Here is a 15,895-nt window from a genome sequence, read left to right on the forward strand (position 1 = left end):
AGAGAGAGAGAGAGAGAGAGAGAGAGAGAGAGAGAGAGAGAGAGAGAGAGAGAGAGAGAGAGAGAGAGAGAGAGAGAGAGAGAGAGAGAGAGAGAGAGAGAGAGAGAGAGAGAGAGAGAGAGAGAGAGAGAGAGAGAGAGAGAGAGAGAGAGAGAGAGAGAGAGATAGAGATAGAGATAGAGAGATAGAGAGATAGAGAGATAGAGAGATAGAGATAGAGATAGAGATAGAGATAGAGATAGAGATAGAGATAGAGATAGAGAGAGAGAGAGAGAGAGAGAGAGAGAGATAGAGAGAGAGTGACTAAAAGGTAGAAGCATGGTTTACTCCACGGCAAGCCCCGCTTGACATCTACAAGCACTTGTGAGATTGATCAAAATATTTTTTATTAAATAATTTTTGTAAACTTAAAATTCAGATTTTGTAAATATTCGTAACCTTCTAAAACATAGTAAAATTTATTTCACTTTTATTTCATTACAACCACAATAACCTTACTAAATTCATATTTTTTATTGGTATATAGTTTAAACAATATTCAGATTCGATTTTTACTCATTCTCTTTTAATTTTACAATTGATTGATTTACAAAGTCATAATCATATACTAGGTACTAACCCATGATAAACCGTGGGCTGAACTCTTTATTTAATATACATTTGTAATAATTTGATTTGTTATTATTTAATTGAGAATTTATGTTTCTATATCCAAGCAATATTGTTTTTTGATAATTTTGCGATTTTATATATAGTTTATAGATTATCTTGCAATTTTATATTTTTAATTGGTTTGATTATTTGTTTAATTATCTTTACTACCCTCAGTGTTTTTTTGTCATTTTAAAACAAAAATTAATAGCATTGCAATGTAAATTCTTACAACTTATAAGGTTATATTTATTTTTGTACTTCTCAATTAATATAGTAGGATTCATCAGAAGGGGCTTAAATCCAATCTTAGAGTTCAGATACGATGTTACAAAAACCTTCAATTGACAATCAGGTAAAAACATGTTACATATATTTTCTGATAATTTTTTTTTAAAAACATTCACATGCTCGTACATCCTCTTAGACCAGAGACAAGAACATTTAAATAATCTCTCTACTCAAACGCTATTCAAACAAGCGAATTTTAGATTTTACTTTACATAATCTACGAGTTGAACTATCGGCATTTGGTAATCCTATATTATCGACACTTGTTAATCCTATAATATTTTCGTTTTATATGTAACTTAATCAATTTCTCCCTTATTTGTAAATGTAAATATAACTAAAATGTAAAACGATTGACATGAAAAATAAACGTAAAAATGTATACCAACTACCAAGTCCGTGCGTTCTATAGGACTAGTAGTAGTACTACTACTACTCTAGTAGAGAGATCAGAATGACTAACAATTTCAACGCATTTTGTCTTCTTGCAAAATAGTCTCAACACTATTCTAAAAGTTGGCTAGTGGAAAGAATGTAGAACCCACTCTTTTTCAAAAGCACATCAATAACTATATAAATCCCTCTAGCTATAAGTGAATGAATCACCCAACATAACCCACACACACATTAAATAAGTAAAGAGAGAAACTTTAAGAGGTTAGAGAAATGAAGACGCAACATCTATGGTGGGAAGTTCTTGATCCATCATTATTGATACAACAAGAACCTCTTGTTGCATTATTCTTGACTACTTTTGCAGCTGTTGTGGTTGTGGTCTACTTGTACCGACCGTCCTGGTCCGTTCGCAATGTTCCCGGTCCAAACGCTATGCCTCTTGTTGGTCACTTGCCCTTGATGGCTAAGTATGGTCCTGATGTCTTCTCTGTTCTTGCTAAGCAATATGGCCCTATCTTCAGGTACTAGTAGGTCTTTCTTGATTCTTGTTTTGAGTGGACAATTTTGAGTTTAGAGTTTAAAGTTTAGATTTTAGATTTTTAATTTTAGGTTTTCATGAAATCAAAAGTATATATCATTTGTAATTTGGTTTAGATTCAGTTTGATTGTAAATAAAGAATGTAAATAGTTTTTAAATTAATATTATATGGAAATTAAACAAAATTAATTAAAAAAATATGACTTTTAAAAAGAATTTTCAAAATAGTTTGATTTGATATAAAACACTAAAAATTAGTCAGTTAACTTCAGTATCAATTTGTTTTCATTGTAAAATAATGGAACTTAATTAACCAAACATATTATAAACACATTAAACCCTTTAAATTTTTGTTTTAAACATTTTGGTTTAGATTTGGCACATCTCATGTGCTTGCTATTGGCTGATTGATGAACACAAGTTTAATTCAACTTAACAAAATAAAAAATGCAGATTTCAGATGGGGAGGCAACCATTAATAATAATTGCAGAAGCAGAGCTTTGCAGAGAAGTTGGGATAAAGAAGTTCAAAGACATTCCAAATAGAAGCATTCCTTCTCCAATCTCAGCCTCTCCTCTTCACAAGAAAGGCCTCTTCTTCACTAGGTACATCTATGCTCTACAAGAACATGTATGCTTCTGTTTCTATAACCACTAAATGAGTCATGGATCTTTGACAGGGACAAGAGATGGTCTAAGATGAGAAACACCATCTTATCTCTATACCAGCCTTCACATTTAACTAGTCTTATTCCCACAATGCATAGTTTCATCACTTCTGCTACTCTTAATCTTGATTCTAAACCGCGAGATATCGTTTTCTCCAACCTTTTCCTTAAACTAACAACGGATATTATCGGACAAGCTGCTTTTGGAGTCAACTTTGGCCTCTCAGGGAAAAAACCAAGCAAAGATGTAGAGGTGACTGATTTTATAAACCAACATGTCTACTCTACAACACAGCTCAAGATGGATCTATCAGGATCACTCTCCATCATCTTAGGCTTACTGATTCCTATTCTTCAAGAGCCATTTAGGCAGGTTTTGAAGAGGATACCGGGAACAATGGACTGGAGAGTCGAAAAGACTAATGCAAGACTTAGTGGACAACTCAATGAGATTGTGTCAAAGCGAGCCAAGGAGGCTGAGACTGACTCAAAAGACTTCTTGTCATTGATCTTGAAAGCTAGAGAGTCTGATCTTTTCGCCAAGAACATCTTCACGCCGGATTATATTAGCGCTGTGACTTATGAGCATCTTCTTGCTGGCTCTGCAACCACTGCCTTCACATTATCCTCTGTTCTCTACTTAGTCTCTGGTCATTTAGATGTTGAGAAACGTCTGCTTCAAGAGATTGACGGGTTTGGAGGCCGTGATCTGATCCCGACTGCTCATGACTTACAGTACAAGTTCCCATACCTCGATCAGGTACTACATTCATAACAAACAAAACCGAGAAGTTGAGTTTCTGCAAATGTATTAGAATCTTTACTGATGCTTTAGTTTTTCCTCCTTTGTAGGTCATCAAAGAGGCTATGAGATTCTACATGGTATCCCCTTTGGTTGCAAGGGAAACTGCAAAAGAAGTGGAGATAGGAGGCTACTTACTCCCTAAGGTATATTCATCAACTCTGTCCATTGCCACCATTCAAACTCATCAAGCGGATGGGTTCACTTACTCTATTACTTACCTTTTTGTTGTTTCTTAGGGTACATGGGTTTGGTTGGCACTAGGAGTTCTAGCAAAGGACCCCAAAAACTTTCCAGAGCCAGAGAAGTTCAAGCCAGAAAGATTTGATCCAAATGGAGAAGAGGAAAGACTTAGGCATCTATATGCTTTCATCCCATTTGGTATCGGTCCACGAGCCTGTGTTGGACAAAGATTTGCCCTGCAGGAGATCAAACTCACCTTGCTGCATCTCTACCGTAATTACATTTTCAGACATTCTCCAGAAATGGAGAAACCACTGCAGCTTGATTATGGTATAATACTCAGCTTCAAGAATGGAGTTAAGCTCAAAGCCATCAAAAGATTCTGATTCTTGAAACAAGTGATGGTATAAACTTAAGAGTTTCATAATCGAAATAAAGCGAAACTGCGATTCTTATATTTAAATTCAAAACTCCAATGTAGTTTCATAGGAAGAAAGAACAATTAACATACACAGATATCTCACAACACAAGACAACAACAAGCTGTTGTAACTTCCCTCAAGCAAGTGACAACGAATCTTACAAGGTCACTTTACCCTCTCTGCTTCTCGAATCGACTAGGCACACCGAGTGGTTTGGAGAAACTAACGTATGGATCTGAGGCAGGACTAGTCTTGAGTTCACCAGTAAACAATCCAGAGTTCTTCATAAACTGAAACTCATCCATGGATTGCCTAAGAACACGGTTAGTTCTTCGCTTAGCCTTAGTTGATTCAGTCAAGCTCATGTAACTAGGCTTGTTCTTGTTCAGACTACTAGGGTTGTCTGAAACAAGGCCAGTGGTTCCAGAAACAGGTGTGGTTGAAGTGCAGATAGAAGATGAACCAGAGCTCTCATTAAACTCATAACCAGGACTTGAAGACAACATATGAGGAGGAGGCCTTGCAGACACACGAGTGGTCATATTGTTTCTTCTAACTTTAACAACATCCGTGGTTTCAGGTGATTTCAAATGCTTAGGAGGTGGAGGAGTAAGCGTGGCAGCAGCATCTGCAGTGTCCATAAGTCTAGTCTCCCATGGCCTAGCAGCCATCCAACGCTCCAACCAACTCCATCCCCAACTATTCTTATCAAACTCTTGGCTTTTAAGATATGAAATTGAACTGTTTGTCTTAAGATTTGAGCTAGGAGTTGACCTCCATTGCTGCAAAGAACCATTTCCAATTTAGACATCAACTCAAACCAAGATATTAAATCAGGACACAGTTAGTTTACCTTTTGAGCAAGAGCATAAGCCAATGCACGTTCTCTCTTAAAGGCACCTTCTTGTCTTTGTTGCAACTTAGATTTAATATCATCTACAGTACCTTTCCTATCACACCACCCTTCCTGAGAATACAACAAATGTCAAAACAAGAAACAAATCTTGACAATTGAATTAAACCAATGGAACACAGAAAAAGACAAACAACCTCAACTTCTTTCAAAAGATCAGATTTGGTTCTGTGTTCATCTAAAAGCTTTTGAACAGCTTGTCCTTCAACAGTCATCCTCACACGACGAGCTCTAACACGAGCCTGTACTCTCACCAAAGCTTGCATACACCTTAATGTTACAGCTGCTTGTTTCCTCACTTGTCTTCCTCTTACTAAAGCTTGTAACCTAACTATCCCTTTCAATGCCCTCAACGCTCTTCTCGCCTAATTACCACAAAATTCAAATTCAATTACGAATTTAAAACAAAACCCCTCAGATTTGTTTCACTCAGTTCTGTTATAAACTCACCAAGAAACCACGAAAAGCTGTCTGGATTCTGATAGCAGCCCATTCTTCTCTAACGGCTTTGAAATCTTTAGGAGGAGCTCTAAGAACAGTTGCTACAGCTGCAGAGTAAACAGTTGAAGAATCAAGACCTTCTGATTCAGAACGATGTCTTCCTCTACTAAAACCTTTCCATGAATCCACTGAAGTACTCCTCCATATCTTCCATTTCTTGTTCTTCCCATTACCCTTTTCCTGAAAAAACAGAGTATCTCTGTCTCAAGTTCTCACCTTTAAAAGCAAGAACACAAAAAAGTTAAGAACTTTGAGTAACCCACTTACGATTTCATCTTTCTCTGGCTTCTTAAGACCAATGATAGACTTGACCCATTTCCCTGAAGCACCCATAGATGAAGAAAAGAAGATAAAGTTTCAATCTTTATGGCTCGAACTCGTAGACAAATCTGAGTTTTTTCTTTTTTTTTCTTCAGGTATGTAGAAAAGTTTGAGAGTGAGAGAGAGAGAGAGAAGGAGAGTGTATAGGAGAACGTGAAGTTGTGGTGGTAGTGGTGGTAATGGAGGGAGTGGTGGGTTAAAGAGACGTTTTTGAAATTTGAACAAACCAAAGCAAAGAACCAAAGATTTGGACCAAAGTAATAAAATAAGAATAAAGTTTGCTCGAGTCTTTAGGCTTTTGTCTCTTGGTTATGTTTTCACACTTATTTTTACTTACTGTGTTCTGTGTCCTTCTCAGAGTTACAGGCATGAAAAAGAAACCATGAAAAGGCACAATAATAAATTTATAACTATATAACTATATATTTATTCTATAGAGAGATTAGGCTTTTTGTTGTTTTATCTTGAGGACTCACTCATGTTCATGTAATGCCTTGTTTTGTTTGTATTATTCATATATCATTGGATTCGAAATTTAAAACTCCCAAAATGTTGCAATCAGATTTTTCTTTACGAAAACACATTCTCTCTTTCAAAAGCTATGATGCCTTTTTTGGACTTTGTGATTTGTACTAATTAGACCTATGACTTGTCTAATTAACCTCTCTAACTGAATTTAATATTAGTTTCTTTTAAATAGTATTAAAATAATTTTATATTAAAAAATAGATTCTTTATTATAATTAGTTTACGAAGTTCTCCTATAAATGAATAAATTATGTGCATTATATCCTCTCTGTCTATATTATATTAAAATGATTTAGAAACAAAATCAGATTAAATGATGATTTTATATTTCTTTGCAGTTTTTTTCTGTAATCAGTTGTATTCTGTAATATGCAAAAAAAAAATTTGTTTTGATAGTAAAAAATGTAAAAATATTCTTTTTATTATTTATGTCAGTACAAATTTCATCTATGTGCAAAACAGTTTAAGTTTATTTTAAATTAAGACAAATGAAAAATTGAATATGTAAAAATTATGAAAACTACTCATACACACACACACACACACACACACACACACACACACACTATATATATATATATATATATATATATATATATATATATATATTGTGAATTTTTAGTTAATCTATATTTGTGCACAATGCAGATCAATTGTTTAGGAGATATATGTAAATCTGATTATCTACAAATTGTCTATATCACACTTTAACCTTTAAAATGAATGCATTAACACTAAACTAATTGAAAATGAATTATATTTTTTCGGTCAAGGTTAGTATTCATCGCCGTGTTTACATTTAAAATCCAATAAAAATGTCAAAAAAACATGAGACAGGAGGAACATAATATTTTGAAATGTTAAGTTTAACTTTTTGATAGGATAGTAAAGTTTTGTTGACTTAACCATTTTAACCATATCGTTAAGTTTTTTGTTAAAAAGACGATCATGGTGCTAACTTTTCATTAGCAGTCTCATTTGACTCAAAATGATGTGACTTTGGAGATAATAAAGAAAATATGTAACTACTAGGAATTTGTCATTATTCTATGATTGATTAATTATTATTTTTCATCAAATGGGCCTAAGATTAGGAACCAAGTCGAAGGACAATTGTTTACATACTTGACAATTATTCTATAAGATTTTTATGATTGATTGATTTATTTAAATAAAAATACAAAATGTTTGTAAGGCTTAATTTTCTTAATAAGCACACTATTAGCCTCAAAATTTGGTACTATATATTTGATAAAATTTTGTTATTAATATGTAAGATGCTAAAGAAATTGCATGGTATTATTTTATCATCTTGTTTAATTGATCTTTTAATTAATACTTTTCAAACACCTGATGGCCATAATTTAATTCCAAACATTGTCGTGGTCGGACAGTTCTGACCAATATGGTTATTGGGCCAGATTAATAGCCCATGTGTCAGATCTTTTTCTTCTCCAACTTTAATTTAAAAAAGCAGTTTTGAAATTGAAAAAAACTTCGACTGGTTAGGTTCTTGAGTCAACGGCACGCATGCTTCACTTAAATGGTAATGCAAAATACGAGGAAATAAAAAGAATATTTTGTTACTGCAAACCTAATTAATTAATCATTTATAGTTTGTAAGTACGATTTTAAAACTTGTGTTTGGTTTTAATGTTCTTTTGTGTGTGTTTTCTTATATTTTTTACATTGTTAAATGGTAATTTGTTTTTTTTTTGTTTTCTAAACTTTATTTTTTTGGTTTAATTGTGATTTTATAAAAATCTAACCGAATAGTTAAATCTTTCTAGTAATTTGTCATTCTTATGCAATGATTAGCTTAAAAACAATCTAGTAATGGTTACACTTGCATGAGACTAGACAAATTGGTAGGGAGACAAATCTATACAATGATTTAATATGTAATAATAAATATGTTTAATATGTATTTATGATAAATTTTTATACTATTAGCTTGAATGGTTACAGCGGTCGAGATGGACAAATCTGTCAGAGATTTAGTCCGTTCTAGTTTTAGGGCAAACAACGAACCGTGTTGGAACAACTCTATTTATACATAAAAACAATCTGCAGTTGGTCTGCATCGATTTTTTTTTTGTTTTCTTTAAAACCACACCACTACAATTGTAATTAATATATACTTCCTCCATTTCAAAAAAATTGATGTTTTGGTATTTTTGCATATTTTAAAATAAAGTTAAATATTTGTTTATGAATTAATTTATAATTACTAAATGGTAGAAAGAGAAAATATAAGCTATTAGACTACTTACAATGGGGTGTTGAAAAAAAAAGTCAACAGTTGAACCCATACAATAGGGATGTTAAATAGGTTATTGAATCTATGTGGTTAAACGGTGTTGAAAAGATTCAACCTGCTGAAAAAAGAACAAGTGTGACCATCGATGCCACATGTTATGCATTTATTGGTTGCACAGTTTTTTGATATTCTATTTTCTCTTATGTCAATTTTTAAAACTAAATAAATTTATTAATTTTAGATTTTTATATAAAAAATTATCATTTTTATACCCTGTAGATATAAACTTGATTCATTTAATTTGAACATAGGAAAAAACGTATTTTATGGTAAAATGTTAATAGTGTAGGATGTTAAATTTTATTAGACAAAACCATTGTAGTATGTAAAAGTTGAGTGAATATTGAATTATTATGTGGATGATAGAAAAACTGATGTAGAAAAGAGATGAGATGATGTGGTGGGTGTTGAATGATAAACCATTGTTGATAGTCTTAAATAACTGTTATGTGAATAAAAGTATAAAGTAAAAATAGATTATTAATCAACAACATCAATTTTTGAGAAACAATAAAAAAATCTTAAAACATCGTACTTTGGTACTTTGTGAATAAACCTAGAAATAGGGTGAAATTTTAAATATATACTCCTATTTTGAAGTAGTATTATAAACAAATTTTCAATGACACGTTTCGTTGTATACAAGCTTATCTCTAATAAATTTCCCAATAAAAATAATAACTTGTGTAAATTATACCTACATGGGATTTGCGTAAGAATCATCCTACCACATGGTGAAATCAAGATCGTGTGCGTAGGAAATAAAAGACCATAGACAAAATCAATTAAAGGTGGTTTAGTAAGACCACACAAGAGGCCATGTAAAAAGTCAAGTCAAGTCTTGGATTGATACATTATTGATTTTTTTTTTCTCTTTTGGTTCAAATCCTATAAAAGATAATAGGAGAATTTTGTTGTTGAAACTCTTCCACGTTTTTTTTCCACAAAGGACTCTTGAATTTTTGTTTTAACCGTTTAATTAAAAACTATGTACTAATCCACGCTAAATCGTAGATTCAACTCTTTATTTGATATAAATTTGTAATAATTTATTTTATTATTATTTAATTGAATATTTATGTACTACATATATAATTTAATTATTATTATTTATAGTTTATAGATTATCTTGCGATTTTATATATTTAATTTGTTTAATTATCTTTATTAACTTAATGTTTTTTTTTTCATTTTAAAATTTTTCTAATGGCATTTCAATGTAAATTCTTACAATTTATAAGATTCTCTTCATTTGAATACTTCTGGTTAATATAGTAGGATTTCTCTTATTAAAATATTAATACAAAATTTTATTCAAAGTTCAAAATCCAACACTAGTACAAAAAGTTTACCAAATGAATTTACAGCCTATGGGAGTCACCTAAACCAGAAGTTACAATGCACCCATAAAAAAAAGGGACAAAAAAAAAATATGTGACATTGAATTAAAGAACAAAGATGAGAGAGTGATGAACCTTTCTTCTCACATCTCACTAGCTTAAAGGTCATAACATTTTTAACTTCTTGGTGAATTAAGTTAAAGAGCAAAAGGCCCTAACAGTTTACTTGCACTCTAGGGCTTGGGATTCCCATGTATGCTAAGCGTGGAGAGACTCTTACTCTAGGACTAGGCCTTGGCGAAGGAATTGGACCGTAAGGCGATGGAAAACGTGCAGAACCAGGCGTAATCCGAGGAGACAAACTGACTTGTTCGAACGCTTGTGACTGAAGCTCCATTGGATAATCTCTGACACACCCGATTCTTGGACCAACCCCACTATTCCATTTGCAGGACAGTCTCTTTGCAAGCCCAAAGACCGGTCTTTCTATCTCTTTCTCTTCTTGTGGTTCCTCTGTAGTGATGGTTTCTACTGGTTTATTCTCTGCTTCCTCTCCTTTTGATTCTTCTTCTTCGTAGCCATTGGAACTGAATGACGAATATTCCTCGTTCACAGAGCATCTCTGCATTCAGATTCAAAACAAGTGAGTACACACCATTTTTCATATTTAGCATGTATGCAAGAAATGTTTCTTTTCCTTACCTTGACATTGGTGAGGTCAACATTGTTCTCTTCCAGGAAACTTATGAATTCCTTGAAGTTGTCTTCTGTTGGGAGGTAGTGTCCACTGTATGGCCATATAGCCTGAGAAATAATGTGTTTTGTTAGCTCCTCATCATAAAGGCTAAGAGGTTTGAAAGTAGGAAGAAAGCTGAATAGGAACACACCTCGAGGATCCCATCGCGGGCGACCAATCTCCCTGCAGCAGTTGTGGCACCTCCAGACAAGAAACTGGAGTGTTGGAAACGACCTTTCTTCTTCTGCCCTACGTATAAGGTTCTAGTGGTGCTAAGTACAAAAATCGACTTTGATTCCTCTGTTGAATTGATCAGAGTCATGCTTTGTTTATTCACTAGTTTCCCATCTTCTACTATCACTTCATATGCTTCTCTTTCCAGCTGCAAGTCGAAGACCACAAACAGTTATGAGTAAAAAGAAGGTAAGAATATGGTAGAGAAGGTTTTTTTTTTGCAGAACAGATCTAAAAAGACTCACCGGTCCAAGATATTTTATGCACTGTTTCTGCAGAACACTTCTCGGGTGGTGTTCAAGATTCACATCTTTTCCATCGCCAATGTCCAACCTACAGTTTCAAATAGGTGGAAACAAAGTTCAGAACATATTCATTCATCAATAAGGAAATAAAGAAGGTCATTAGACTGACCAGTAGAAGAATGGTTGTGCGCTCATGCTTGCTGACCAGACATCATAATAGAAGTGCAAGTTGTGGCCATAACGATGCCGTGGGTCAATCTGTAAAGACAGAGAAGACTCAAGTTAGATTAAATCCAAAAAAAACAGGAAGATTGTTCCCATGACCAAAGCAAATATGAGTACTTACAGCTTCAAGCCAATGCTGAAGAGCTAACTTCTGAGCTTTTTCATCTTTTGACAATCCTTTGCCAACCTAAATGACATACAAAAGCAGGATTCACATCAGCTATCATTGTAAAGAGATATAAAATCTTATGGACTCTAAACATAGATAATAACTTATGGAAATGATGTCAAACCTTAGCAGCTCGTGTTCTAGCTCTTGCCCACTTCGAAACAGCGGTTTCATGTTTCTCTTCTCCAAAGAATGAAACCGAGCTCAAGTTCAGAGCTGCAGCATCCAGAGTCTTCCACCTAGGAAACATTTGAAGAAATAAAACAGGTTAGTCTACAACAACTTGAGCCCCATTACTAGCAAAGGATAGATCATTATCAAGTGACTCACCAAAGCTCCTCAACCACAACAGCACAATCTGCTAGGTTCCTTCTTGTTCTGTAACTCTTGTACACCTTCTGTAACGTAGTTGCAGCTGCATCAAGCTCTGTGACAGGTCTAGGGGAGAAGAACACAAAAGGCGTAGGGGGAGTAATCGTAGGTTTTGTAATCTGGATTCTCTCGCAATTTCTTCCGTTTAAACTGTTACGAGCAGGCTTCTTCGTTTCGACAATCTCCTCATCAGCCTTGTCCATCTGTACAGCCTCGACTTCTGTTGGAATCTCCCAGCTGTTAAAGCTCAATGACCGCTCCATACCGGTCTTTTCAGATACCTTCTCACTCTTGAAACTGTTGGTTCTTGAATTCAAGACTCCTTCTTTCAACTTAAAGCTAAAAGATCTGGTTCCAAGAAAACTCTCGACAGGGTTCTTGAAACTGAAGAACTGGGTCGTCACGACTTCTTTCCAAGCAGACAAGAGCAAGGAAAGAGAAAGGCCCATGACAAAACCAACAAATATAAAAAGAACACGATCTCTTCTTCAAGTTGGTTTGCTCCCAATATACAAATCCCCTGCACACGCATCAAATTTTCAGATCAATATCGAAAAAACGTTGACAAACGAATCTTTTTCTATAAACAATTCATTTCTTTTTACTGAGTCATTATTGCTATCATCACCAACCCCAATTATTGTAGTAGCCGACGATGAAATAAAAACAATCTCACTCAGACATTTCAACAAACACATTGAAAGCATCTTAAACAAAAACAATTCAGAAAACTCCATAAAGGTGAAAACTTTATGATCTTATCCATCTTCTATGATCAACCCATTAAAGAATCAGAGACATACCTCAAGATTGCAGAGTATCAACACCAAGAAAAGACTTTTAAAAAGGTCAAGTCTTTGTTATATGTCTTCTTGTCTAGAGAAGACCACTAAAAAGAGGAATTAGGAATTGAATGCAATAAGTTTGAGAGAAGTAGTAGCACCAATATATATACAGAGATGAATAAATGTATTAGTGGTGTGTGTGTGTGTAGTTGACGAGTATTGAATAGGGTAAAAAAATATATTAAAAAGAAGACAAAATCGTTGAATATGACAGAACAAAAGTAGTGAAGATTCAAAGATGGTGTGTCTGAAAAAAAACAAATATTAGTTTTAAAATGATGTATACAGACAAGTAAACAACAAAGTGTGTGTAAGAGAGAAACCACAGGAGTAGCTCGGTAAGAAGAAGGTAGCTTCACCGAAACTTATTAATTCAGAGAAATGGACAATTTTTTTTTTTTTTTTTAATTTATGTTAGTAGACCCAAGTACGTACGTTTTCCTAGCAATTCTTATCCACTATGAAAAATAATGATGAAAAATATATTAATGCAGAAATTGTGGAAGCAATGAAATTTAACTCTTTTTTTACATTAATTATCGATCGGATTTTGTTAATTCGTTTTTGTTAAATTTTAGTAATTGATGTTTAATAAAAAATGTGGGAGGCTATTGTTTTCCATCTTCGATCAAAGAGAACGATAGGAAAAAAGATGACCGGCTACACCAACTAATAGAAAAATGCATGGTCACACATGCCAAATATTATATTATACACTCAACTATACTAACTAAATGTATTGCATGACCACATGCATCAACTATACAACGTCATGTAGTCAATACTATAGACATAAAATTCTGATACACCGGTCAACTGATCTGGCGTTAACCGTTTTTGACCAAAAAATATATTCAAATTCAAGAGTATTTTTTTTTCTTTTTGTAGCAATTGAATTTTCTTATTAATGTCAAATAAAGCAGGTTGCAAAGTAGCTAGCACATAAATGCTAAGAAAGTTAATATTTGATTTATAGTATAAGCAACAAAAATCTACTACTCTAAATTTTATATCAATTTTTCTTTTAAAATAAGCATTGTTTATATTTTTAATATAGGTTTTATGGAGGAAAAAACTAATTACAGTTATCTTCGAACTATTTTAATGTCTTAACCAATAAAATATTGTTTATTTAATTATTTTTATAATATAAGTGAAAAGTTTCAAACAGGAAAATTGTTTGCCAGCTACACAGACAATTCACGAACACATACGCACACATGCAAACAATTTTAATGTTTGGCTAACTACATAGACTATCGACATCACATGAGCACATATCTGAACAAACATTGGTTATGTACGCAACACCATAACCATAGCTTCCGACACCATTCCGTTTTAAGGGACGACGGAATTCGGTGACGTCCTTTAATCCCGATTAAGACCCATTTAATAATTTGACTCACGAAATTAAAATTTTAAACCAAACCAAATTGAATTAAGCCCAAACCGGACCAAATTGAATTAAGCCCAAACCGGACCAAATTGAATTAAGACCAAATTGAAATTGCAACATAACAAACCAAGTCTCTTCCTCTTCCTTAGTCATTCACGATTTGCAAAGAAACAAAAAAAAATATCTTTCTTATTTCTTGACGAAGAAGAACAAATCTTCAAAAAACTACTCTCATTGACTGAAGCAAACGTGAATCTCGTTACGATGAGGTAAGTTCTCTCGTTTTAACTTGATTTGAATGTGAATCGAGATCGATTGTTTTCTGGGTTTGAAGGGGTTTCTGGGTTTACAAAGGTTTCTGTGTTTAAAAGAGTTTATCGATTTCTTCTCAGTTTTTTTCTGGGTTTATGGACTTTATATAAGAAAGTAAAAGTGGTGTCGATTTCGATAGTTGCTTAGTTTGAAAAAAACGATTTGCCTTTTGTTTCTTGTCGGTTTATGTCGGGTTTTTGTCGGGTTTTTTTTTTATCATTGTTTAAGACGACCAGTTGACTAATGTTGATAAATTTTGCGTTTTTTTCATTGTGTAGTAACGAGTCACTTGTTACAGTAAGTTGCCATCATTCTGGGCATTTTAAAACGACAAATGGTGTCTTGGATTACGTTGATGGAGTGCTTGATGTTGTTGAAGTAGATCGTGATATTATATTTGCAGAAGTGATATTGAAGTTGCTTGATCTAAAGATTGATGTCGGGAGAATGTGGTACAAGCTGCCATTTGAAGACTTAGAAGATAAACATCCTCTTTGGGAAAATGTGGATGCAAATAAAAAAAAGATGCAAGCTGCAGGTCGTTGGATGAGAAAGCTGGACGTGTATGTTGAGAAACCAGTAGTTGAGGAGCTACATATAGTGCCAGAGATAGCTACAGCAGTTGAGAATCCAAGTGATGGAGAGAGTGACCCACAGTATGAACCCGAAGCGGATATAGAGATGTCTGATGATGATGATTCTAATGATGAAGAAGCTGGTTTGTCTGACAATGCAGAATCAGCTGATGATGATGATGATGATGAGGTTGTTGAAGCGGATTTAGAAGTTTTCAATCATGAGAGTTATGAAGAACAGATTTCAGACGAAGATGAAGTCTACCCTGCTACTGATGCTTCTTCTGGTGATGAAGAAGAACAAGCTGAGAGGTTGGTAAGAAGGAATTTACTTGATGGTGTGTTCAGCCTGAAACAACTATTTTCAAGTGGTCAAGAGTTTAAGCAGAATGTGATAAGATATATATTGAAGACAAGGCGTAATGTGGTGTATGATAGGTGGGAAAAAGAAAGACTTGGTGCTAAGTGTAATGAAAAGGGTTGTAGCTAGCACATATATTGTGCAATAGAGAATCCAATTGGGAAATGAATGGTGAAAACCTACTATGATGAGCATCAATGTCATCCGGTGGGAAGATGTAAGCAAATAAAGAGTCCTGTGATTGCTGACTTGTTTCTTGAAGACATAAGAAGAGACCCTGAGATTAGTGCTCCTGAAATCAAAGATGAGATGAAAAGGAGGTACAACATTATTATCACACATGCACAGAAGCATCATTCATGGAATGGCTCAGGAGTTACCAAGAGCATAACACCGAGCTTGTGCTAGACACATTTATGCCAACCTTAAAAAGCTGCACAACTCAGAGACTTTGAACCCATTATTCTGGAGAGTTGCTAGCAGTTACAATGAAGCAGATTTTAAGACCAACTTGGCTGTTTTTAGAGAAATGGATCCTAAGGCTTGTG

General features: G+C 33.9%; 3 protein-coding genes across 3 annotated transcripts; 1 reads left to right on the plus strand and 2 right to left on the minus strand.

Moving 5' to 3' along the window:
- Positions 1–1,592: 1,592 nt before the first annotated feature.
- On the plus strand, positions 1,593–3,986 carry LOC17889242 (cytochrome P450 711A1). The gene is made up of 5 exons (XM_006293946.2): positions 1,593–1,859; positions 2,330–2,482; positions 2,557–3,304; positions 3,397–3,492; positions 3,586–3,986. The coding sequence occupies exons 1-5, from the start codon at positions 1,609–1,611 to the stop codon at positions 3,913–3,915; spliced, it is 1,578 nt and encodes a 525-aa protein (XP_006294008.1). The 5' UTR covers positions 1,593–1,608; the 3' UTR covers positions 3,916–3,986.
- Positions 3,963–5,845, minus strand: LOC17887755 (protein IQ-DOMAIN 1). The gene is made up of 5 exons (XM_006296303.2): positions 5,633–5,845; positions 5,315–5,545; positions 5,002–5,229; positions 4,805–4,918; positions 3,963–4,733 (listed from the first exon to the last, which is right to left on the minus strand). The coding sequence occupies exons 1-5, from the start codon at positions 5,696–5,698 to the stop codon at positions 4,122–4,124; spliced, it is 1,251 nt and encodes a 416-aa protein (XP_006296365.1). The 5' UTR covers positions 5,699–5,845; the 3' UTR covers positions 3,963–4,121.
- Positions 5,846–9,827: 3,982 nt separating this feature from the next.
- LOC17889445 (IQ domain-containing protein IQM4) lies at positions 9,828–12,951 on the minus strand. The gene is made up of 9 exons (XM_006293928.2): positions 12,659–12,951; positions 11,814–12,375; positions 11,608–11,722; positions 11,436–11,501; positions 11,259–11,347; positions 11,090–11,177; positions 10,762–10,992; positions 10,577–10,678; positions 9,828–10,496 (listed from the first exon to the last, which is right to left on the minus strand). Exons 2-9 carry the CDS (start codon positions 12,302–12,304, stop codon positions 10,089–10,091), a joined length of 1,590 nt encoding a protein of 529 aa, XP_006293990.1. The 5' UTR covers positions 12,305–12,375; positions 12,659–12,951; the 3' UTR covers positions 9,828–10,088.
- Between the last annotated feature and the right edge of the window lie 2,944 nt (positions 12,952–15,895).

The sequence above is a fragment of the Capsella rubella genome, unplaced genomic scaffold (genome assembly GCF_000375325.1).
Source record: "Capsella rubella cultivar Monte Gargano unplaced genomic scaffold, Caprub1_0 scaffold_4, whole genome shotgun sequence".
Classification (NCBI taxonomy): Eukaryota; Viridiplantae; Streptophyta; class Magnoliopsida; order Brassicales; family Brassicaceae; genus Capsella; species Capsella rubella.